Genomic DNA, 25962 nt, shown 5'->3' with positions numbered 1-25962 from the left:
AAGCCAACCAAAGTCTGGCGAGCCTGGGCTCCGAAGCTTCGCTGCTCGAGAGGCGGGCTCGAAAGAACGACGCACTGGAAAGCGTCGTGTCCGAGCGTCGAGCCCTGGCAATGGAGCGCTCCTACGCGTTGTGCTTGACTGCGGTGGCTGTCTCCGTATTAATCAATGCCGCCGCGATGGGGGCCCTTTGCGCAGTCTGCTCTCGGTCTCGGACTCCCAGGTACAGGAAACTGAAATGAAACGACCGACAAGGGCTGCGTGCCTTCTCTCTACGGTCGCCCTGACTCTGTTTCGCGTGACTCCGGGTCCCGAGGCGACTCGCTCGGAGGAAAGCGGGCCCTCTGCGCCTCGAGATCCAAGGGTCATACTCAGACCCGGGAGGTGGAAGATACTGCGACCGGGAGACAGTCAGACGTTCCTCTCGTACCAGTTCTACCTCAATTCAAATCTGACTTTCTTCGTTCCCTCGGACTATCCGGAGTGCGCCAAAGTCTCTTGCCAAGGCCTGCCCGACGACGGCGAGCGGCTGGGCTGCGACGTCCTCTGCGGCTCTGGTAGCTGGCGGGACGCGGACGTCGCCTTGTCCACATCCGTCCGCAGCCAGTATCGGACAGCGAGGGAGCTGCAGGCGGCCTTCAAGGACCTCGAGGCTCTGGCCGACGCGCACCTGGGCTCGGACCTCGACTCGGGAAGTCAGCCGTCGGCGACGGTGGACGTGATGGGCTACCACAGGTCTTTGATAGAAGAGGCCCGGGCGGCCGCCAAGGCCACAGAGGAAAAATTTCAGAAAAAGCGCGAGGGAGACTACGAGAACGACGACGATTCTCAGCTGAGCGGTAGCGCCTTCGCTGCGAGGATGAACGCGTGGAGGAGCGGAGCCCTGCTGCTCTCGGCGCAGCTGAACGCCGTCACCTTTGCGTTGGTCGGGGCTCGAGAGAGACTGGCGGTTTGCGCGCAGGGCCTGATGAGGGCCGACATGACGGGCTGCGCGCCCGGATCGCCCTCAGAGTTTCACACGGACGTTCCCACAGCCGCTCGTCCGATCCTCTCTCGTTCGACCCACGGTGGGCTGGCGCTGGACGTCGAGAGAAAAAAGTGGGAACCCGTGCTGCTGTCCCGCTGGTACATGGCCTTTGTGGACTCGTCCTCGGGAAATCGGACGTGCTGGCTGGACAGGGGCATGGTGAACGACTCGCGCTCCAGCTACAGGGAACCCAGATGCGACCGGAGAGGCCTGTGCGACTCGCTACGGGTCGACGGAGACACGCTATCCGCGTGCCAAGTGAAGCGTGGCAGCGACATAAGCCAAGATTGTCCATTGGTGTGCGGGTCTGCGTGTTTCGGGCCACTCTGCTACGACAGCCATTTCAACTCGTACACCCTGACGAAGGGGGTCGAGGCAGAGAGCTGGAGGGGTAGGTCGATAGAGATACTGGTGGCAGGCGAACCCCAGACCCTCTCAGGAGCACACCTCGCGAGAGGTGAGGACGAAAGAGCGACTGTCCTCGAGATGCGAGCCCGAGCCAACGCAGCCCTCGATCTCCTCAACCGAGGGGTGTCCGTGACTCGAGCCGTCGAGACGCTGAACGCCACCTTCAAGGGTTACGCCAAGAGACTGGAGTCCAAGGCGGACGAGCGTTCACTAAGGCAGCGGCAGTGCGAGAAGGCGGCTGTCCGCGGAACCGCTGCAGCCTCGGTGGCTCTCTTTTTGTCGACCGTGACCTGCCCCGTGCTGGTATTGGTGATCGTGAAGATGAAGTGCTGATGGGATGCTTCCCCCCATCCCGGAACACCCCGAAGAGGAGGCTGTCGGCAGTGGGAGGCCGGCGCTTGAAGGCTCGAGCCCAGACGCCATAAGACCGTCGTCCAGAAGATCCGCGGCACACTCGTCCTCTCGACCAACGCGGTCAGCTTTACGAGAGACACACGCGCCCAGAAGCTCCTGGTCTTTCGGAAAGATGCTGTTTCTGACGGTGTTAGCCTACAGTGCCCTGGTCACGTTCTACCCATGCAGCGAGGCGAAAGAAGCGGACAAGGCTAAAGGCATCAGTGACAAGAAGTATGTGAAAGGGTGTGAGGTGGCACTGACTTGTCCACAACCGAATCCAGGACAGTTCAAGGGCTTCGCCTGGTTCGTGGATGTACAAGGGACCAAGCACGGGCTCTTTCGCATCGAGAACGGGATTACCACGAACTACGACCACAAGGCCAGCGTCGGCGCCAGTCACTTTCTGCTCGGCTCAAATCTGCTCATCATGCCATTTACGAGAGGATACGAGAGCTCCTACGGCTGTTTCCGCTGGGCGATCGCGGGCCATCAAAGCGAGCAGTACACTTTCTTGGTTTCAAACTGCACCGTAACTTCGATCTTCAGCAATCCCTGCTCTTAAGGTCCCTCGCTCTGTTGACAGTGTCCTCCCTGGGTCTTCGCCACACGAATTGAAACCACTGACACTTATCCCTGCTACTGCCACCACCGCATTTGACATCACCGCCGCCTTCATTGCAGCCGCTGAACTCCAGGGAAGAAGCTAAACCATGGCCAGCTCAAAACCCTCCACACCCAAACCCCGCTCTTCGAGGTCGAGCAAGAACGATGACGAGGAAAGACCCGAGCCCCTGATACCCAAACGCAACCGGTACTCGCACAAGACCAGCCCCTCAAGTAGGGCAGCTCACAGCTTGCTCGAAGGAATTCTCCCGAGAGCTGCCAGGCGGAGCATCTGCGAAACTATGCCCGCTCAAGATCAGGAAGGGGTATGCAAACTGGTGCACGTGATGGCCAACGCAGCCCTTTTGAGGGAGCAGAAGGTGCTTCGTGCGGAAGAATCCTGGAACAGGGAGTTCGAAAATGCCTTGGCGAACTACCTTCCGGTGAGAGAACACCACGTCGCCTTCCTCACTCACAACATGGTCGTGACCATGATCGGAGCTGTGGTCGCCAGGGCTCTCGAGCAGGCGACCAGGAGCGGGGCGGCAAAGAGGCTGGGCGACGGAGCCGACGAGTCCGAACTGCGGGGTCTCACCCTGGACCTCTTGGCCGACCGACACTATGTGAGAAACATCGCCTGCCACGACTGCTCCAAGACCAGCGAGGTGGAAGACGTGGCGTACTCCGGCATCATGGCCGTGAACATGACAAGGGCTCTCCTGGAGGAAAGCTTCAAGCGCAGATGCAGACTGAGCGGCAGCCCGACGGGGAGCAAGACAGACGACTCCTACAAGGACCACGCCACCATGACCGCTCCGATGGCCAACATCGGCTTCAGGCACCACTATGAAAACAACCAGCATCACCCTGAGCACTACACCAACAGCGACAAGAGGATGCCAGGCGTGTATGTGGTGGAGGCCGTGGTGGACGGTCTGGCCTGCGTCTTCGAAAGAGTGAAGCCCCCGCACGTGAAGGCCTGGTTGGGGATGTTCAGCAAGGAGAGGTTTCCTCACCCGCAAAACAAAGACCTGGCTCGGATGGTGCTGGACGCGCTCCAGGAGTACATAACGGACGCCGACTACACCGCCCTCGAAGCCTTCAGGGCCTCTGTGTTCGCCATAACCGGAGAATCCTGCCCTTGGGCGCGAGTGTCCATGACAAGCTGCTGCGACCACAGGCCGCTTGAGGGCGACAGATACTCGGAAAAAGACCTCTCCACGTACTTCGAAGACCCGTGAGGATCCGGCTGACGTTTCAGACACCTGCCGCTCGCCGCAAACAGCCCAAGAGTTTAAAGTTTCATGGCTTATGTCGTTTTCTGTGAAATGTCAGAGAGGAAAAAATGAAGGTGTAAAAAAAAATGAAATAAAAGACCTGTCAACTCAGAAATGTGGTTTGCCTTGCTTTCGACCTCTGTGTATTTGTCAACCTAACAGCTTGCAAACAGTAAATGTGGGACCGAAACACACACGCTCACACAAGTCAGATACCACAGACGGTTGCGTTTATTCCAGAGGGTAAAAAAAAAAATCAAGTTGTGCTTGGTGCAGACATATAGGACGAGGACAAACGCACAGAGGAGCGGAGCCCTGTTGCCCTCGACCAAGCCGAACGCAATCACCTTCGTGCTGTCGGGTGGACGCTCGAGAGAGAGAGAGGCTCAAGGTTTGGGCACAGGGTCCGATGAGGTTGAGAGGCATTTTTCCCATCTCGGAATTCCCCATAGAGGAGACTGTCGGCAGCGGGAGGCCGACGCTAGAAGGCTCAAGCCCGGACGGTATAAGACCGTCGTTCAGAAGATCCGCGCCACACTTCTCCTCTCGACCAACGCGGTCTGCTCTGCTAAAGACACGAGGATAGAGAAGCTCCGGGCCTTTCGCGAAGATGCTGTTTCTGACGGTGTTGGCGTGCACCGCCCTGGTCCCGTTCCGCTCATGCCACGAGGTGAGAGAAGCGGACGAGGCTCACGGCACCCATGTCAGCGCGGATGGGGGAGAGTGTGCGGTCGCACTGACTTGTCCGCGTGAGAATCCCGAAAGGTTCATGGCCTTCTCCTGGTACCAGGTTGTACGTGGGACCAAGCGCGGACTCTTTTACATCCGGGACAACGGAACTGCCTTGGAGTACGAGCTCGAGGAGAGCATCAGCGCCACTCACAAGTTCCTGGGCTCGAACTCAACTCTACTCATCTCGCCAATTTCAACAGGATACGAGGGCTCGTACGAATGTAGCCGCTGGGCGAACGTGGGCCATCGCAACGAGCAGTACAGTTTCTCTGTTTCAAACTGCTCCGTGACGTTGATCGTCAAACCTCCCAGTCCCTCAGTTTGGGCCAAGGGGGGCTCGACGAAGCCCTCTGTCTCGTCCCTCACTCTGTTGACATTGTCCTCCCTGGGTATCCTGATACTGCTTTGACTTGAGCGGCAACAAAATTTTGCTGATGCAGCATCGCTCATCCTCAAACCTAACGACTTCATCCCCTACGAGCCCGGCCTTGTGCACGTACTGCTTGTTATACATTTTTGAAAGGTCCACACTTTTCACGGCATGTGTTCTTCTCAATGAAATGAAGTGAGAGAAAAATGATGATGTAAAAAAAATCAATAAAGTACCGGTCAACTCCAAAATGTGGTCTTGCCTCGCTTTCACCCTCTGTGTAACGTGTCAACCTGACAGCTCGCGAACAATGCACTTGTCACCGTGACACACATCCGCACTCAAGTTGTTGGGCTTGTGTGCTGAACATGTAGCTACATGAGTGTGTGTTGTTGAACGTGCTCCCTTGAATAAAATCATGTGGTCTCTCAGCTCACTTGGGTGCGTCTTTGTCTGTTTTCACTTCTCTCTCGGTCTAAGGGACTAGAGGCTCTGACTTTTCCTCCCCGCTTTGGCCTACGTGTGTTCCTAAGCGCCCCTCGCATATATGACAAAGGCACAAAACCCCAATGCGATACAAATAACAGACACAGGACAAGCTGAGGTTTTCAATGCTGTTTAATTCACAACAGTGAGCGTACAACGCTAGAGAGAACAATTGTGTTAGGGGATAAAGCAAGACAAGCGCCGTGATCACAACGGGACGGGGTGTGCGTTACGCTGACTGAAAAGTTTTTTCTTGATGCAGTCAGAAGATTTCGTCCGCCTTCTGCTGTGGGGAATCTTCGTTTTCAACGCAGGAACTCCGTGCCTCGGGATGGGCTGCTCCACAGGGGTACAAAAAGAGGAGGGCGGGAATCTCCGAGGCGAAGGTTCCCTCTGACTGCCGCCCATTCGCTCGCCATCGTGTTCCGTCGGCGCAGGCGAGCGTTGCACCGTCCTTCCCCGCAAAGGGCGAAGGGGAGTCGTATTCTCATCTGCAGAAATTCTGGCAGTCGAGCAGGTCAGGTCGTTCACTCCGGATCCCGTCCCGCTTCGGGTGCCGACGGCCTCGAGGCTCTCGCGGTCAACTTCGGTCGCGGCTGCGGAGATGACCGGAGACTTCTCCGGAGGTAGCTCGCGATTTGAGTCGTCCGTCATCGTTGCTCCCCTCTATCCGGGTGGCTGAGCGCGAGGTTCTGATGAGGTCTGGAGGACAAGGCGAAACTCTGTTGAGCCCGGGTAACTGCCGCTTTCAAACATGACTCGGAGGGGGTGATACTTGGGGCAGCGGTCGGATCCAACCTAGCGCCGCAGCCGGAACGACGACGCGTTTCGATCGGCGACCGGGTTAGGCTCTGGGCTCGCGGCTCTCACTCGCAAGCCGTCAGAGGTATTTTGTTGCGATCGTAGTTTCCGTGACGCGAACCCAGACTGAGCCGAGGTATACTAATTGCCCCGTGTCCACTCGCTGGACAATGAGACGATGGTGAATGAAAATTACAGTTTCTGGTGGTGGTACGAACGGAACGAGTGGGCGGCATACACCATGGTCGCAGCGCCTTTGATGGTGCTGGGCTTGGTGCTCATCATGCACAGGTTCTGCAAAAGGCCCGCTGGGAACATCTACAAGCCCAACGCTCAACGGGTCGGTGCTGTGTACCAGCCCACGACCGAACGTCAACTGTCCACCTTGTCGAATTGGCGTGAGACCGTCGAGACCTGCAACTGCCGGGGTGCAGAGCGAAGAGTGGCAGAGAGCCCGGAGCCCGCAGCCCTGAGTCGCTCAGACCAAGTTCTGGAGGTCCCGATCGATGAGAAATACCCCTCGGTTCTGTGAGGCAGAGCTAAAGGGGTGCGAGAATTTTTTTTTTTTCCTTCTTTCTTCTGTTTGTCTGCTTTGTTAAATAAAAAAAAAAAAGAAAGCTGCACACAGCTGAAACTTGTACCCTTTTATCTCTCCTAGTTTACGCAGGTCTGCAGTGATAGCAGGAGGAGCAGCCCAGAAGACAACGAGGCCAATTTGCTGAGATCCTGCTGTGGACAGTTCTTCATTGTTTTTCTTTAATTGTAACTAGCGTGTTCACAATGTCAAGTTGTTGAGATCCTGCTGCAGACAGTTCTTCTTCTTTCTTTTTTCTTTTTTTTTTTTCATTGTAACTAGTGTGTTCACAATGTCAAGCTGTCGACACAATAAAAAATGCACAGATCCAAATTATGCTCGAGTGATGTTTTATTCTGGACAAGCAACTTCATCCATATCCCTGCAACAATTACAAAGCAACAGACGACACCTTGCCGTATCGTCTGCGCTTCTTGCCATAGGGGCAGAAAACACACAAAAGGTATGCCACTACGATGAGCAGAGCAGGCAGCCATGAAGACCAGACTCCGAGTGCAAGGCCGGTCCACGAGCGGCGGCTGAGACAGAGTTGAGTTGTGATGCGGAGAAGACTCTGAATACATTGGGGCGAACCTCCCCTCTAGGTTTTCTCAACCAGTGGGACGAGAAGTCTCACGACGTCCAGCGCACCCATTGCCGACGCGGCCTTAGCTGCCTTCTTGGTCTCACCGGTCCCTGTGTAAGACAACGGCCCTAGTTGAAACCCAAAAACTTGAGGGAAAACAAATCACAGTGTCACATCGCTGTTACCTGTCGCTTGCACATCCACCTTGGTCGCTCCGTCTAAAAAGATCGCAAATGCTGAGCAGAAGCAACGAAATCGGCCGGACGGAACCCACTGGTCTTGTGTGAGTTCCTCGAAGTTGTAGGTGGGAAAAGGCCAGTTGTACCTCTGGCATAATTCCTGTGAACGCAAAGAGAGTTTTTTTTTTCTCATGCACAAACAGCGGCATTGGGTCACGTGAATAGGATACGCACTTGCAGTCGGCCGACGTAGTTCTCCGCAGTGGGCAAACTTGCGAACTTAGCGACAAGCTTCGATTCCCATTCATCTTTCGTAGCCTCCAGTGACGGGAGCTTGGCGTTGTCTGCAGCGGATTCTTTCAGCACCCCCAATAGCAAAGCTTTGGCTGCGGCTAATTTTGCCAACCTCTTTTGAGGTCCGATGCCTAGGGCGAGGGAATCTTCCTTGACGCTGCCCTCAGCGAAAAGCCGCGCACTACATTTGTACATCTCGAAGTCGTCGTCTCTTGAAATTATAGTGTCGTACACGACTGTTAAATTTCGCTGATCTGCGAAGGATTGAAGTCTGTCCACCCAATTTTCCTCCTTTCCTGCCATCTTCTCTACAGAAACTGAGACACGACGCGGTTCCTCCTCAGTATCCATTCCATTCTCTGGGTCACTTTCATTTTATACTGCCTACTCGTCGGACGGAGCATCGATGACGGTTAAGGTGAAGAGGCAGGTTTCGCATTGGAAGAGAGTCTCTGTGAAGCAGGGACACGTTTTTTTTTTTTTCTACATCTGTTGCTCGGGTACACAACAGACACACTCACACACACCCACACACACACACAAAAATACAGTGCAAAAAAAAGGACTCCAAGCTCCACCAAAGTCCACGAGCGCATTTTCACTGGGAGCCCATCATCGTCTCGTGGCACGTGAGCAACGCAGCCCTAGGGGAGTTGGTCGAATGATGGGTAGTAGATGTCTCTCCGCGGACTTTGGGTCCACGGGCATGGGGAGTTTTACCTCGAGCTTTACCCTTCCGGCACTTCGAACAAGTCTTTTTCGAGACGCTCAGCAGGCTCCTAGCCACGAGCAGATGGAGGTCCCCCGATCCACACACCAAACAGCGTGAGTTCAATGAAGCCTCGATCTCGCGGATGATGGATTGCGTCAATGATCCCGGCCGCAGGCTATCGAACAGCGCCATCAGCCCACCCTCGCCGAGCTCTCGCTCGTCCGGCGAAGCTCCGCTGACATCCAGGAACCCAATTAAAGAGCACACGGCCGCGAGCTGCCAGGTGCTCACTCGCGTCTTAAGCTCAATGTCCAAAGCCGCCCTGGTTAGCAAATCTACGGCTCGAGAGATCGGCGCTGCAAGCGGCTCGACGTCAGTTGGTCGGAGCTCGCTTAGTGGCTCTCGGAGCGCGCTCAGCGGCTCTTGGAATGCAACGCGCTTAGAACGCTTCAGCGCAAGAAACCTCACCAAGAGACGCACAATGTCCTCTTCCCTCACAGGGAACGCAGCTCCTCCGAGAGCGATCAATACGTCCTTCTCCGCTCTCAGTATCCCCTCACCAGTAGAGGATGCGTCGGCGACCGTCAGGTTCGGCCCCGGCTGGGATTTGACGGTGGAGTTGGCCCAGACGCGATTGCGGACGCAGATGTCGTCCAGATCGATTTGAGAGCACGTGGCGTGCATCTTCGCAGAGAGCGAGAAGCAGGCCGCTCGGACATTTTCCGAGTTCGTCAAAAGCTCCACGAGCTCGGACTCAGTGTCACGCGTGGCGACGTATCTGTCCATGACGTTCAACGAGCCCAAAAACAGTGAACGAACGTCTGAGGTGTCGACGTTCAGTCGCCTTATACTGTCCGCGAACCAGCCAGCAGCCTCTGACCTGCGATTTCGGTACTCCCAAAACAAGCCGGAAGATGACAACAGAAAGCGGTCAAGTCCTGCGCTTGAGTCGAACAGGTCGAGAAGGCGAAGCTGATCCTCCAAGCCTTTTCTGAGGTCTTTCGTGTCTGTCGCTGCCAAACCAAAGTCCAATGCGGGACACGACACGTACGTCTGCTGAGTAACTTCCATGATGAGTGTAAAGTGTGCTCAAGATCGAGTTCCAGGTTTCTAAGGGCCACAGCCAGCGCTCGCACAATAGGTTATCGAGATTTCGCTTGTCTCGACTGAGGCAAGAGGCACACAAATCGCCTAGACAAGAGCGCAAGACTTTGAGCAGCTATGGAACTAGAGTTAGCCAACTAGTTGGCTCCACACGCTGAGGTCCGACTCCGAGCTGAGTCGGCCGTACTCCGTTTGCTCCGTTCGGAGACTGAGTGAGGTGGGGGGAGTGTGGCTCGCCGTTGGATGTCCATACAGCAAGGCAGTCTAAGTCGGGGGCTTGGAGCTAGGGAGAGAGGAGCTTATTTCAGCACCACAAGCGTACGTCTCTCTGTCTGTGCTAGTGTTCACTGTCCCTCAGGTCAGCTGCGACGATGTTTGGCAAAAGGACAACGTACAATGCTACTGGCCCGTCACCAACCAACGCGTCCTCTGAGATTCACTCTTCGATCGCGTTCAGTGTGGTACCCATGCTTCACTTTGCGGTGATGGTGCTGGGCTTGATCGTAAACGTTTGCATGATAAACCTGGGATTACGGCTGTGCAGACCTCCGAAGGCTCGTTCGCGCTGCGATTACTTTTTCGTGGTCGTCGGGCTCTGCGACATAGGCACATTGTCCGCGACGCCGCTGTGGGTCATGCAGAACATGGCCAAAGAATGGATCTTCGGATATGTCGTCTGCAAAGCCACGAAGGGGGTGATAACTGTGAGTCGCCTTTGCTTTTTCCTGTTCTTTTCTCTATCCGGACAAATGAAAAACCTCTGCTTTCTTCAATCCCTCCTCATTACCTGTTTTGGTTTTTTTTTTTGTTTGCGTATTTGTTTCCTCCACAGTTCTGCCTGCAATACGGGGTACTCATGATGGTCTGCATCAGTGTAGAGAGATACAACAGGGTGGTCCTCAGAAAAGCTGCCTTCTCCTCTCTTAAGAGGGTGAAAGGAGAGTGGGCGAGGAGAGCTTTCCTGTCCCTGGTGTGTGCCATTCCTCCCTCCGTGTCAGCTCTGGTGAACATATCCAATCACGAAACCTTCAAAGTCGGTCTGATTACGCTGTGCGCTGACACCTATTCCCCGAGCGAAAGGTTCGTCATCACGTGGATCAGGATGACCATCTGTTTTATCGCACCCTGCATCATTCTGGCTGCTTGTTACGGCGCAATCTTCTTCACTGTGCGAAGACATGTTAGAAGGGGGTCGGCTCACTTAAAGAGAGAACAGCTTCCCCTTGCAAAATCCTACATCCTTTCATTGCTCACTGTCATAGTTTTTGTTTGCTGCTGGACTCCCTGGATCGCTGTCAGCATTTACTACTCTCTCACTAAAACCCTGGTACACAATCAGCTGAAATTATTCCTGGTGACCAACGTGAGCTTGGCCGCAAGGAACATGCAATGCATCACCACCCCAGCCCTGTATCTGTCCATGAGGACCCCCCAGTCGGTCAGAAGAATTGGGTCTACGAGCACCAAGAGTGGGTCGAACACCTGAAACTTTTGCAATTATTCTTTGTAGTTGTCACAGGCTGTAAAATATACAAAATAAAGACACGAATAAGCGAAACAATATCAAACCCAGATTTGTGTTTTGTTTTTGTGGGCGTACAACGGGGAACAGAGATGCTTCAGAGCAGGCTCAGAGACCCCGCCGAGCTTTGTCTCGTTTTGGGAAAGGTTTTTCTCTAGCTGTAAAACAAAAATAAAAATAAAAAATAAAAATAAACATCTGAAGCAATTGCAACCCGCCTCTGAGTCTGCCTCTCCTGACAGGACGCAGAGCTCCGTGGAGTGTTCCTTGTCTGAGAGGAAGTCTCCAGCCTGCCCCTGAGCGGGCCTCTCGTGACAGACGCAGTGCTCCGTGGAGTGTGAGTCGTGCCAGCGAAAGGCTCCAGCCTGCCCCCACCGAGAGGAAGTCTCCAGCCTGCCTCCTGAGCGGGCCTAAGCGGAAAAGCACAAGCAGCTCTGCGGCGAGTCACACCACAGAGCTGTCATGGGGGGCCGAAGCAGAGGAAGGCTGGAGCCTTTCGCGTCTGAGGCACACACGCGGCCCGTGCCTGCGGGGGAGCAGACCGAGAGGCAGGCTGGATCCTACATCGTCTGAGAGCGGCCCGCAGGCCGATCCGCTCCCGTCGGACGGAACGAGAAGCTCGACGGAAAGGCGGGGTTTGTCAAAGTCAAAAGCACGAGCGGCTCTGCGTGGAGTGTTGTGTCAGGCGGGACCAAGTCAAAGGCAGGCTGCAGCCTTACGCAACGCGAGCCACACAGCTGAGTCTGTCAGGAGAGGCCAACTCAGTGGCAGGCTGGAGACTTCCTCTCGGTGGGGGCAGGCTGGAGCCTTTCGCAACCAGAGCCACACAGCCTCGGAGCTCCACGTCTGTCGCGAGAGGCACGCTCAGGAGGCAGGCTGGTCGGATACAGGCCTCTCTCATATGTGGAAATAAATCAGAAACGAATCGACAGAGGCACGCTCAGGAGGCAGGCTGGTCGGATACAGGCCTCTCTCATATGTGGAAATAAATCAGGAACGAATCGACTGTGTGCATTTGCGTGTGCCACAAGAGTGATGGAGGTCGGAAAGTCCACAAGGTGGAGCGATGATGAGGTTAAATGCCTCTTAAGTCTGTGGGGCGACGAGACAATGCAGACGGAATTGCAGGATCATTATCATAACAAATTCTTGTTTGAAGACATTTCAACAAATATGGGGAGGCAAGGTTTTAAGCGCTCGTGGCTAGATTGCCGGCAAAAGATCAAAAACTTGAAATACAAATACAGATCGGTAAAAGACCACAATAATAAGAGTGGAAACAGCTGTGAAACATTCCTATTCTATGATAAAATGGAAGGCATTTTGGGTGACAGGCCAAGTTTCCGACCACCGGAATTACTGGATACCACCAGAGTTGATGATGTGCCGTCATCGGTGGACAGTGAAGAGCCGGAGTTTGAGAACAGTAACAGTACAGGTAAGGGCAAACGGAATTTATTTTAAATCTTCGTTTATGTTGTTAATGTTATTTTATTGTATTTATAATAGTATAGCAATTTAAAAGTTGTCTTAGTATTCGACAGATTAGAAAAATATGTAAGCAATTAAAATATTACAACTACCATCATTCATAACAAAGTATGATTGATAGCTAACAGGTATTTATAGTTCAAACAATGCTTCAATATTATATAATACACTATAGGCTATTACTTCCATTTTATATATTGCATTTCTATGTTTATTATCATAGACTCATGACAAACGTGATCACAGTTAGTCATACTCATTTTGTCTTTTACAAGTAGGTCATTTCATTTGCATTCACAGTGTTAAGTACTTTTTTTTTATTTACATAAAAATCAATATTACAGCAATACAGCTATAATGTTATTGGGCAATACTCATAATGTAGTAATTGATAAAGCACTCAACAAAGAAATAGCTCATTATGTAAAACATTTGTCATTTTACAGGTGCACCTACCACCCGTCAAACGCCCAAAAACAAGCTAGAATCCACAATGGATGTTTTTTCTAGGACAATCAAAGAAGCCCTGTCTCAGGCAGATGACACAGAGCTACAGCTGAAATTGCAAGCGGCCCAGCACGCCCACGAAATGAAGATGATGACAATGGTCACACAATTTCTTGCAAGAAGACAATCGTATCAGCCACCACCTGACCCAGACCAGGCCACAGGTTCAAGCTCGTACCAGCCACCACCTCACCCAGACCAGGCCACAGGTTCAAGCTCGTACCAGCCACCACCTGACCCAGACCAGGCCACAGGTTCAAGCTCGTACCAGCCACCACCTGACCCAGACCAGGCCACAGGTTCAAGCTCGTACCAGCCACCACCTGACCCAGACCAGGCCACAGGTTCAAGCTCGTACCAGCCACCACCTCACCCAGACCAGGCCACAGGTTCAAGCTCGTACCAGCCACCACCTCACCCAGACCAGGCCACAGGTTCAAGCTCGTACCAGCCACCACCTTACCCAGGCCAGGCCACAGGTTCAAGCTATTTCCCAGATCCGGTTCACCCAGGCCAGGCCACAGGTTCAAGCTATTTCCCAGATCCGGTTCACCCAGGCCAGGCCACAGGTTCAAGCTTGTACCAGCCACCACCTTACCCAGACCAGGCCACAGGTTCAAGCTCGTACCAGCCACCACCTTACCCAGGCCAGGCCACAGGTTCAAGCTATTTCCCAGATCCGGTTCACCCAGGCCAGGCCACAGGTTCAAGCTTGTACCAGTCGCCACCTCACCCAGGCCAGGCCACAGGTTCAAGCTATTCCCCAGATCCGGTTCACCCACATAGGTTCAGTCAGGATTTTTCACACCCAGGTCCCTTTACTCAGGATCACACACGCCTATGTTTGTCCCAAAATGATGACCACCCCTGTCCCCCCTTTTACCAGGATTATGTTTCTGCTGCTCCCTCTCACTATCCCCACCCTCCATTCATTTCAGATAATCTTTAACCACTTTACCTCTTGTAATGTCACCTCCAAATATCTTGACCACCCTTCAACCTCCACCCTCTCAACAGGTCCGCATCAGCCTTATGCCTGTCAGTTCCCCCAGTCCAAAGCTACTGGAGTAAAGGGACCCAACCCGGGGATGGAACCGAAAAGGTCCACAGCTCAGCGGAATGAACAAAGAGTTGGCTTTCCAGCCCCACATCTGAAGCTATTGCAGCCCACCTCTGAGTCTGCCCCTTTCGACAGGGCGCAGAGCACCGTGGAGTGTGACTCGTCTCAGCGAAAGGCTCCAGCCTTCCTCTGCGTCGGCCCCCCATGACACAGAGCTCTGTTGTGTGACTACACGCAGAGCCGCTCGTGCAGTTCCCTTCACCCAAACCTGAGCCTCTCCACGGAGCTTCATGTGCTGTCAGAGGGGAGGTGATCGGAACGCTCTTGGGCTGGGCTCTCTTGGGGTTGCTTTACATTTGGAACGTTGCATTTGGAAAGGTTTTCTCAATCGAGCTGTCAGGCATAAAAGCGGAGCCAGCCCGGAGAGGGAACTGAAACGGCCCACAGCTCAACAGCAAGGAGAGAGAAAGTCGGTCATCTAGCTCTTCGCGTGAAGCAATTGCGAATGTTCTGTGAGATTTTCACTGGCTGTAAAATAAAAAATAAAATAAAAATAAAAACAGGACAGAAAATCCAAATGAACACAGGAATTGTTTTTTGTATGACTTTTTTATTACAACATGTCCTAGGGATCCAACCCAGAGATGGAACCGAAACTGCCCAGAGCGCAGCGGAATTGAGAAAGAGTTGGCCTTCCAGTACCACACCTGAAGCTATCACAAATGTTCTGTGAGGTTTTAACTGGCTGTAAAATAAAAGTTAAAAAAAAAATGGGACAGAAAATCCACCTTGATTTTACACTGTGATTTTTTTTTTGTCATCACACGACCCGGGGGTTCCTTCTGCTTCATGGCCATCGCCGTCCCGTCAGCGCCCTGGACGTGAGCCGTGTGTTCACGAGGGGAGCCGATCTGGTGTGCGTGTTTGTGTGCGAGCCTGCCTTGTTACAGTCAGATGTGCGACCGCGAGAAGGTTAGAGGGGTCTTTGGCAGCGCCCAGGCCTTTCGAGCAAACTGGTTTGTTTCACACAGAGAAGCTGTCCAACAGGGCGGCAGCGGTCGCGATCGACTTTATTTTTCATCAAACGGACACAACGGAATGAAAAACGTTGCGCAGGTCAGCGTCTCTGTCGCGGGCCCCACTAGCATCAGAGCAGTTTTTGGTCATAGCACAGTATACAAACAGACTTTTGACATAACACAGCAAGACACTTCACCCCGGTCGATCCTTCGGAATCCAAAATCGCACTCGCAAAAGGAATCGCCATGCTCACACGATCAACGGTCTCGCGCAGGCGGAAGAGAGATCGCGGCGAGGGAGAGCAGGGTAGAGAAGAATCCGAAGATGAGGACGCTTGCGAATACCGGTGTTCTCACATGAACATGATCGCTTCGATGAGACGCGAGATCGCAGAGCTGAAGGGCGCTCTGGACAGAACGGAAAGGGAGCGGGATAGAGGAGCGCTCCATGAACGTGTCGACCTGCGGTCAGGCGTTCGAGAGTCGAGCGGAAACCTCGCGCGAGCGGGGCGCTCGGGCGAGGAGGCTGTCGTCCGCATGGCCTACGAGCTGGAGGTTTGCAGGAGGGATCTCGAGGAGGCCAAACAAGCTCTGCACCGCGCTTTGGAAGACCGCAAAGCCCTCGAGATCGAGCTGAGGGAGAAAGCCGCCCGGAGCGCGGAAGGCGAGGCGGGTAAAAGCGAATCGCCTCGCTCTCATCCTCACCTGGACTGGGTCGGCAGGCATTTCTTGGCGGTGTCTCTGCCCGAAGATCGCATGTTCAGACCCGGGGAGTCCGTGACGCCGGTCGGGGTGTTGCAGAAACTGTTCGAGATGAGGATGGGCGAGAGGCGATCGGCGGGGTTCAGCATACTGCTGGAAAACGTCAACATCGCGCTCTCTCAGAAAGAGCCGGAGTGGTACGCGAAACACTTTGGCTTCACGAGGCCCCGCGTCTACGCCAACGGCTACAGGTGCACGGACAAGGTGGACACGGAAGACTTCGCCTGGCTCCTGTTCGAGTACGGGGCGCAGGCTCCCTTCGTCGAGCTGCTGGCCGGGCTGTTGACCGTGCTCAACAGCACGGGGAAGGGCGGCGTCACCGCCGTGGCCGTGAAACTGAGCCAGATCCTGTACTCCTCGAGCGTGACGCTGTTCAGAGAAACGGTCGCCAGGGCATCCGAGTCTTTTCTCTGTGTTCGCGGCAGAGCCGCGCAGGCTCGCGAGTCTCTGGGCGCCGTCACGGTCCCGGTCGACGCGGGGCTGCCTGAGGAACACAGCGATCGCCACAGGGGTTCGAACCGCGCGAGGAACGGCGTACTCAGGTCCGTCCTGGAAGGCATAGAAAGCCCCCGTTTCGCGAGCTTTTCTCCAAAGCAACGGGAGGAGGACGGATCCCTCGGCGCTCGAGACTCCTTGAACATTGACCGTTCTCTGTCTGCCTTCATCAAACGCAGACAGAGAGACCCAGGAGAACTAAGTGGCGGGAACGGAGGCTCGAGGACCTCGAGGTTTGATCGAGCCGAGCAGCTTCGGGTTGCCGCTCCGCACCGCCCAGAGCGAAGCTCGCTCCTCGCGAAGCGGGTGCAGATCGAGCCGTTTCTCTGACGGTCACACTGCGCAGCCCCCGCACAGACAGATGGACGAGCCGGGGGTCGACGTCTCTCCGGCCGAGGGATTTGGCGCGCCCGGTGCCCGCAAGCGCGCCAGAGAGGAACCGCGCGTCGCCGACGAGGACCCCGCGGCTCGGGCTTTGCTCTCTCTTTCGGGATACTGCCAGGAGGAGTGGGTTCGACGCATGGTGAAGTTGCACATGTTTCGAGGCGATCGCCTGAAAGTGGCTTTGCTGAGCGGAGACGCGGGCTGCGGGAAATCGTACGCGATCGGTCTGCTGGAGAAAAAGCTGAAAGCCCTCAGGATCAGCGTCGCAGTGAGCGCCATGACCAACAAGGCGGCAGGAACGCTGATGGAGTCCGGTCATCTGGACAAGGTGCAAACGTTTCACAAGATGATGGGTCTCAAAAAGGATCTGCTGGACGATTCGCTCGAAGCGGACGCCTTTGTCGAGCGCTACAGGAGATGCTACCTGGGTGCGATCCTCGCCTTCCGGGCGTTCCGCCGGTCGAAAGTCGACCGGGCCGTCGACAAACACTCCTGCGAGCTGCCGAGGCCAGAGAGCTGCTCCGCCTGCAGCAGGATCTTCGCTCGGCTGAGAGGCCGCAGCGCCTTGGCGGACGCGCCTCCGTTCTTGGGCACGAACGTGCTGGTCGTGGACGAGTACGGGCTCATGACGGCCAGGCTTCTGGAGAGGATGCTCAGAATACTCGCCCTGTTCTACGGTCCGGACGCGGGTCCTCTGATAATCCTGGCGGGCAGCGTGTCCCAGTTGCAGCCAGCCGGTTCGGGCCCGCTCCTCTGGGAGACCGGTCGCATGGAAACGCTGCTGTGCTGCTCCACCCCGCTCTTTGTCAACAGGCGGCAGTTCGACGACCCGGGCTACGCCGAGACACTCTCCTACCTCCAGTTCAACACGGTGACGCAGCAGTCCCGGACCATTTTCAGGAGTCAGCTGCTCGTCAGCGAGAGACAGGCGATGGACCCCGAGCACGAGCCTCACAAGACTCGCATCTTCCACCAGGACCAACAGCTCGCTGCCTACACAAAGGCTTACGCCGCCAGGGCAACACGAAAGGCGGAGGTGTTCCTGAGCGTGACCAAGCACGGATCATCGAGCAAGGGACCCGCCCAGTGGTACAACGTCCTTCAGCAGGCGACTCAGGCTTTACCCAAACTCTTTGCGATGCCCAGGGTGTTTTTCAAGGGCGGCCAGCGCCCACGCGAAAGGGACTACCTCAGGAACCCCGAGCTCTGGGTCGGTTGCAAGGTCAGGATGCTTTGGCACATGGACCACAACGGCATACAGCCCGTAGAGGACGGACCGGTGCCTCGTAAAGCCCTTTCGCCGGCGGCCAACCTCGCCGGGGACCCGGTTTCGCCGCTCGAAGTGGAAGGCCTGATCAGCGGGATGGCGTTCCGGAAAGAGACCCAGGCTTACGAGTTCTACGTGAGAGGAGACAGGACCGGTCGTCTTTACAAAGTGGGACCTTCCAAGTGGCACTGCGAAAACTGGACGGTGACCACGCACCCGTTGGCCTGCATGCTGGCCATGAACACCTACGACTGTCAGGGCTGTACGATAAGCGGAGAGGTGCTGTACCACCCGCCGCGAAACTTTTCCATGTCCCCTATAAAACCATCGGTGTACGTGGCGCTCAGCAGAGTCACTCGGAGAGAAAAGCTGCAGATGACAAACTGCAACTTCGCAGAGTCTGTCGGTCGGGTGGGTTTCTACGACGAGAGGCTAGTGGCCTACCGCAAACGCGTGGAGATGAACTACTCGGCCTGAGCCCTCGGCCTAGCCAGAAATCTCCTCTTCTTTACGGTCGTCGCGACCGACCTTTCGCTCGAACCATGTGGCACGAACTCACGCTGGAAGAGCTGATACTCCTCGCTTCGCCAAAGTCCGCCGCTCGAGGGCCGAGCCGGGTCGCGGCTCGCGCGACGAACCCCCGAACGAGAGGAGAGGACGGCTCGGTGGAGAAGCCGGAGCCCCCTCGAGCGGAGTCCCGGTGTGATTTGAGATCTTACATCGTGACCAAGTGGTGCCCGTGGTTCTCGCGGACATTCGGGGAGCTCTTGGAGGAGAATCTCAACATGCTTACGGTCAGGCTGCTCAGAGTTCACGTAGAAGAGGGTCCTGTGCTACTGGAGGTGCTCGCCGCGGCTCTGATCGTCCTGAAAGCGCCCAACGCCCCGCACGCGCCCACCTGCAGAGAGCCTTTGCGAGCGCTCGAGTTTCTCTGTCGTCCGATCGCGGACTAGTTGTTGTCGTTGCTTGTTTTTTTTTTTTTTTTTTTTCGTTTTCAGCCGCAAACGCAGATGTCGTCGACCAGGATACACGAGCCGATCCGCGCTTACACACACGGCTTGAGCGAGAGCAAGCCTCGCAGCCAGTCTGTCCCCTACGGAGCTTACAAGTACGACTCCTCGAAAAACTACCTCCCTCCGGGCCTGTTCCACTTTGTCAAAGACAGCAACCGCTACGTTCCCACTCTACACGGCCTCAGCCTCGAATCCGTTGGCCGCCTCAAGGAGGTGGCCGTGTGCTGCGCGAGCAGCTCCATCGTGGACAGACCGTTCCTGAACGCTCCCCACTTGTACGAAGTGGAGCTGATCAACACGGGCCACGAAACGTTGAAACAGGGCGACAGGTTCTCTGTTCAGCTCCCGGACAGAAAAGACGTGGCGGCGCAGCTCGGAGTCGAGGGGGACCCGGGCTACGATCTCAACGTGAACAAGGGCATCTGGGGCGGTCTGCTCGCGACCAGACGCGTAAATTGCGATTGCGGAGGAGATCCCGTGGAGGAGGTCGTGCAGGCGCTCAAGCATGACGGTGACTTCGACGTGTTCCAGCTGGTCTCCCCTTACCACCCCCAGAGCGTGCTGGCCATAATGACCCTCCTGGCCAACGGAGCAGACTACCATCGAGTGGACATTGTCACACGAAACGCGGCCGCGTCTTTGGTGAACGACAGATTCGACTCGAACCTGGCAGCTCGGCTAGTGCAGGACCAAGAGGCGAAGCGATTCCTCAAGACTGTGATCGGCCACGCGATGACCGTCGTGGAAAGTGTGCAGGGTTTCGCGGGAGGACAGGTGTTACGAGCTCGGAAAGGGCACATCGCCAGCTCGATCCGGACTGGGGATAGGTTCGTGGCTCAACTCGACATGCATAGGTGGCTGTTGTAGCAGCAGAGACGGAAGGAGTCCCGCACGAAGAGGGGAGGACGACTGTTACCTCGGACCCAGAAAGACAGCTTTGCTTGTGCACAATCATGCAGTTTGCTTGTTGAAATTGCTTGTGGAACAGATGTTCTCTCGTGTATGAAATTTTGCTGATGTGAATAAAAGACAACACACCTTGGTTTGAGTCACTGATTTATTCTCGTTCCACAACGATCCTATTCTGGTACGTGACTGTTTTAAACATAGGCATTCTGGTACGTGACTGTTTTAAACGTTGGCATAGATAATCACACCACATTCGTCTTGACCGTATTCCACCGTGCGGCCTGGTTGGACCGGGTAATGAAACTCTGAACGCAGTCTGAACCCTGTCCTTTTCAAGCGAAGGCTTCTGGCCTTGCTAGTACGAGGAATGTTTTTTTTTTTTTAGTTGCGAGGACTGGCTTCAGATGTAATTCTTGCAGCCGGTTCGCAGAATTGTCTGGCTCCAGATATAGGTCTGACGGCTAATGGTTTGTCTGACTTGATGAACGATGAAGCACACACTTCTTTCAAGACAGAATTTTATTTCTTTGTTTTCACATTTCATCTTGTGAGAGATGTTTTTTTTTTTTTTTTCCCCCACAGGTTACACACAAACTTTTACTGTGAAAGCCATCACAGTGTTTTTCGCATCTCTTCTTCAAATTAAACAATTGGGACAGGCGGAAAGATCACCTTCCCAAACCTTAGACACAACTTCCAGCTGTTCGAAATCAATCTCCTCGGCCTCTGTCAGTCCTTCGTACACAGTCGACACGAGATCACCGTGTGAGTTCAAAGCGCTGTGTCTCAGTTCGTAAAGCAGAGCGTCGGTCACTGCTCGGATCCTCTCGTCCTTCTCTACGATGTTGCGCATGGACAGGAACGTTTTGACGGCTGGAAGATATCCAGGAGTCAGCAGTTTCTTAACCAGAGCAGGAAAGTTGGAGTAAACAAAGCCCTCTTCGATTACGAACAGACAGGGGTGCTGCATCTGACTGGGGTGGTCGACCTGACAGCCGTAGCACTCTTCTTTACGGACCTTGCTCAAACAGGTGGTGAGGAGATGGAACACGACTATCTTCACCGCTTTTACGAGAGGCCCCGAGATAAGAGCTTCCACTTCGTCCGGTTCTCGGCTCCGAAGGCCGCACGGCTCGGTAGAAGAGGTCTGCGAGTTTTGGCTCTCGCGGGTGGTTTTCTTTATCTTCTTCTCAGCCTTTTCCTGGAGGTGAGGGAGATAACCCCCCTGCACTTTGTGGCTCTCGCTCGTATTTTTGTAAGTGCTCGGAAGATTGTGCTGAGATAGGTCCAGCTCTGGGGTCATGTCCAGATCGGATCCCTGCTCGAGGTCTGTCTCAGTAGTAGTTTTCTGAATTCCCGCTTCCACTTTTTTGCAGAAGGGGAGAAGGACGACACCTTGCAGCAACGAGGGCGAGCATTCTGGAGACTGGCTCGGCTGCGTCCGAGAAGAAAGCGCAGCCCGATCGATCATTTCGCTTTCTCGAACGGCTGGCGACGGCGGAGCCGATCGAGGAGCCCAGATGGCCAGAAGACTTCTCTGCGAATATTTGCGGAGCATGCCCGTTTGCTTGTTGATCGGTCTGCGGGTCGCAACGGTGTCGAACTTCTCCGTTTCCCTCTGTCTTTTTAGTTTAAACTCCGAGTGGGTCGGCTTTGCCGGGAGGTGGATGGTGTGTAGGGGTGTGGGTGTGTGTGGTGAAGGGTGGCCTTGGGAGTGGTGGTCTCTTTGGTGGTGGTGTTTTCTTTTTTTTTTTTTAAAAAAAAACAAATAAAAGAATGCTCTCTCTTGTGTGACATTGTACTGTGTACCAATGCGAATAAAAGACAACAAAAAGACTTTGGTTTCAGCGAATGATTGGTTTATTCTCGTTTCATTACAATCACCTGCACACGCTCGTGTGAGCTCGCAAACATGTTGCATTTGTCAAACGCGGTCACAACAGTTTCTCCAACTCTGGCTGACTCTTTTCCTTCTTTCGCTGTTTTCTGTCATAACTGCGGTGAAGGGTTTGGCCACCCTGGACTTTTGCCACCTTCAATCTCCAAAAGTCGTCCGTGCTCATTGTTTTGCTGGTAGATTTCCTTGCTGACAGATTCGAGGAGATCTGGGGCTGGAGCTTCTGCTTCGAACCCAGGTCGACCCCGTCCTCTACGCTTTGGTGGCCGAGGTCCCGCTGCTGCTCCGATGCTCCTCCGCGAGCGAGATCGGACCACCATCGGAGGGATGCCGGGTCAGCCTCGGGGCTCGAGAACCCGAGGCGCTTCCGCAGAGCCCCGTCGTCTTTCGGAGAGGCGAGTTTCGTCCACCAGGCGCTTCCCGAACTCCCCGCGGTACCCATCCTCTCCCTTATTCCAGTCTTTGGTGTATCTGGAAGAACAACCTCTGCAACCACAGCACGATGTTGGCGATCACCAATGCGGATAGAAAGACCTCCAGGAGCACCTCCAGACAGCTCTCTGAGCGCACTGGAGTCCTCGGGTGCATCATCCTCTTCTCCCTCGTCCCGTTTGTAAATACCATCACGGTCAGAGTGCGAGCGGCGCCAACGCTGTCAAGAGAGCGCCAGCTGCGCGCTTCTGGTCACGCACCAGTAAAGCGCCAGTGCCGGAGCGCCACAGGCGAGGGGCTCGGGATCCGAGGCGTCGGTCAGCGCGATGTGAGCCGTGTTGTAGGCGAGCGCGACAGTCGTCAGCGCGCACCAGAAAGAGTTTGGCGCGTCGTATCTGTCGCGAGGGTGGAAGGGTGTGTCCTGGAGCTGCCCGAAGGCTCGCTTCCCGTAGCGAGCCGCGTCGTCGTCCTGAGGGGAGACCGTCGACAGCTTCTTCTCCCTGTACACTGCCACAGTTTCCCCTTTGCTCGTGTTTGAGAGGGCCAGGTGTTGCATGCGTCTGTGCGTTTCGATCAGGCAGGCGAACTTCGTGCACACACAGGACGCTACCGATGTTACGGCCGCCACCGCAAGTAGGGTCTCGTATCCTACGATCCACTGGAAACCCCGTTCCAGAGGGTTGCGGATGATCAGTGAACAAAAGATGAAAAAAGAAAGCCCAAACCTCGCCCCGATTGCGCACAATCCCATTCTCGCTTAGCACAAACGGGTCTGCCTGAGCAGTCCCAGCAAACCGACCGCATTAATCCACAGGAACAAGCCGACCGTGCAAGACCAGAGCGGCGGCCAGGCTCTACGGCCCTCTTCCCAGCAGCCAGAACGAGACGGGTCCGCGCAGTACATCCAGGTGTACGTGTAGGCAGAGAACAAAAGTGCGGACAGAAGGCATTTGACCCAGAGGGGAATGACCCGCAGCGGTTGAGCGATGACTTTGGGGTCCGCTCGAGAGACCAATGCTCTGGAACTGTTGGCGGCCACGGCGAGGCCTGCGATCAGAGCCCCGCAGACCGTCAGGGACCAACCTGCCGCGGTCGCGTCCAAGGTCGGGTAATCCCAGAGCTTCACGGAGTGGGATAAGATGGCTAGCATGCTCGCCGCGTTTGACGCTCCTTTCAGCGCGCAGACTGCAGAGCGCTTGGCCCGACGCAATCGCTCACGCGTGCGATTGAGCCAGCACACCACGGGGGATAGATATAGCGGGTGGACGCCGGAGGTCAAGACCGCTCCTCTGTTCAGTGCGGCCGACGCGATCAGGTCACAATCGGGCACGAAAGTCCTCGGCAGCATTCTCCAGCTGCTGTTCTCGAGTCCCCCCCCCCCCCACCATCGTCCGCAGCGTTACGATCGTTAGTCGGTCAGATGCGCCGTCTGAAACCCCAAGCTCGAGGGACCGGAGGCCGTCAGCCTTCGCCTCACAGCTGGCACGCTGCTCTCACCGCGTCGGCCGTGTTTCCGGCCAGGTGCGAATCCTGCACGCAGGGCATCGACGCAACTTCTGCACCGAGCTCGCTCATCCGTTCGAAAACCTCCCGGTCGTGGGTGCGCCACGCGCAGTACCCGTTGCACCTGAACGCGTTCCCGGACTCTGTCCCCAGGTGGACGTAGTGGCAGCATCTCGCGTTGCGAAAGTGATCGAAGAGCTCGTCTTCGCTCGACGCCCAAATCAGACCCAGAGAGGCACCCGCGTTCTCGCCCAGCCGAGTGTCGTTCGCGCCGGCCGCCGACTTGGCGATCAGGTACAGCCTGGATGCGCTCGAGCCGTTCTTGCACGGAACGGTCGAGTTGGTCACGTCGCCCGTGCGATAGAGCGTGCCCGAGCACGAGGACACGCAGCCCACGAGCTGCAGCGCCTCTTTGACCAACGACGGTTTGGAAATCACGCAGTGTAGCAGGTACCAGAGGTGCTCGCTTCGAGCAGGCACGTCCCCCAGAGTCAGCGTGATCACGTTGTTCAGCAGCGAGGTTCTCACAGCCTGTGCGGGAGCAGCGCCTGTGCGCGCGTTCGTCCATTCCCTGTTGCACCTGACCATGTCGTGGAACCGTTTCAGGGACCTGTTCCATTCTGACACGAAGATGTGTATCGGTATCGCGGGGATGCACAGCTCGCTTTGGCTCCTCGCGAAGCTCCGCATGCACCTCACGGCCATCTGTGCGCTACCCTTTGCACAGTACGTGTTGTACAGATCCACTATCGACGCATACTCTTCCGTGCGAGCTGCGAGGGGAGCCAGCTGCACGCAAAGGTCTCCCACTTGAGGCGCCTGCTTTACCGTGGAAGGAATCATCTGCGATGCGACGTAACTGAAATCGACAGCGCCCATGGCCATGTTATCGCAGCTTCTCTTCCAACAGGACGAGGCGCCCGTGTGTACCGCGTCGTCGTCGTCAGCCTCTTCGCAACGCGAATGTTGCAGTTGCTGAACCTGAGCCACCGTCACAGAGGGCAGGTTGAGGGTAACGCAGATCGAGTTCGCCATGATGCACTTTGGCAAAACGTTCGAACCGTGAGCTGGTCGTTAGTGGAAAGCGTACAGATCCTGAGACCGAAGCCCAGGAAAGGCATTGCGATTGCAAGTGCTGTTATACGCAAACGTGTGTTCATTTTTTAATCTTATTCGAGCGGGAAGTGGAAAGAGAACAACAGTGTGTGGAGCGTTCAAAGAGTTTTTCTGCTTTATTTCTTGTAGGAAAAAAAAAAAAGTAAAATAAAAAAGCAAGTCATACAAGCCTACAGACATTCTGAAAATGTGTACAAAAACATGTTATGCAGGGTCCCGGCCCCGGTAAGCGGAATCATCTGTGCACCGAGACCGCAGAAATGAACTCTTGCAGCGTTCCGTGAGAGTCAGAAATGCCGGGCACCTCTCCGGACGGCCTCAGAGTGTAGCCCGCCTGCTGCTTGTTTTTCGCCGCCGTCGTGTCTGTGCCGTTGCTGCGCAAGGAGCTAGTGGCCTCCGCGCCTCCGCCGGTGGGAGCGTCGTCGTCCGTGTCCATGGGCAGCGATCCTTCGCTGTCCCCGCTCTTTCCGGAGCTCCTCGCGAACGATCGCTGTCGCAGCTCTTCCAGTTCTTTCAGCAGCGCTGGGACGTCCACGGACAGGCTCTCGGGCAAAGGCCGCCGCCCGTCCAAGTTCCTAGGCTGCCTGTTGTACGGAGTGTCTCTCGCTAGGGTCTCCAACTCGGCGCTGGGCAAAGCTGACTGGGGTGCCCCGACCTCTTCAGCGGTCGCCTGGAACCCGCGCTCTTGGTGCATCGCATCCTTGATGCCGCTCTTGATCAAGTCGCCCATGCTCGCTTTGATCATTTCGATCATGGTCTCCCTCTTTTTCCGCGAGGCCTCCTCTCTCTCGGACTCTTGTCTGTTGTACTCCAGCGCTACCTCTCTCCTCTGTTGCTCCGTCAGGCGGTCGACCGGTGAGGGCTTTGTCTTCCCACTCTGAGATCGCGTCCGGGGACGACCTGACGCGACTTCGTTGCAGTCGTAGTCGTCGTCCTCGCAGTAGCTGTAGTGCGGGGCTCGCCGGGTCGACCCCCCCAGTGCCGCCAGAGCATCTCCCCCACGGACTCCGTATTGCGGCAGGCGCTGGCCCACTTCCTC

General features: G+C 55.5%; 2 protein-coding genes across 3 annotated transcripts in view; one reads left to right on the top strand and one right to left on the bottom strand.

Moving 5' to 3' along the window:
* LOC105356170 (uncharacterized) overlaps positions 1–25962 on the bottom strand; it is a 185780-nt gene that overhangs the window by 47411 nt on the left and 112407 nt on the right. The gene's annotated exons all lie outside the window — the stretch shown is intronic.
* LOC144986756 (uncharacterized) lies at positions 4088–7004 on the top strand. Its single transcript, XM_078934752.1, has 2 exons — positions 4088–6644; positions 6756–7004. The coding sequence occupies exon 1, from the start codon at positions 4319–4321 to the stop codon at positions 4847–4849; it is 531 nt and encodes a 176-aa protein (XP_078790878.1). The 5' UTR covers positions 4088–4318; the 3' UTR covers positions 4850–6644; positions 6756–7004.

Source organism: Oryzias latipes, chromosome 17 (genome assembly GCF_053564925.1).
Source record: "Oryzias latipes strain Hd-rR chromosome 17, Olatipes_Hd-rR_3.1".
NCBI classification, from domain to species: Eukaryota; Metazoa; Chordata; class Actinopteri; order Beloniformes; family Adrianichthyidae; genus Oryzias; species Oryzias latipes.
Note: the sequence above shows the minus strand (reverse complement) of the source record. Positions and strands in the feature narration are given on the sequence as shown.

Bases quoted from the DNA above. Each gene is read 5' to 3' on its own strand.
- LOC144986756 (XM_078934752.1), top strand. From the start codon at position 4,319: ATGCTGTTTCTGACGGTGTTGGCGTGCACCGCCCTGGTCCCGTTCCGC.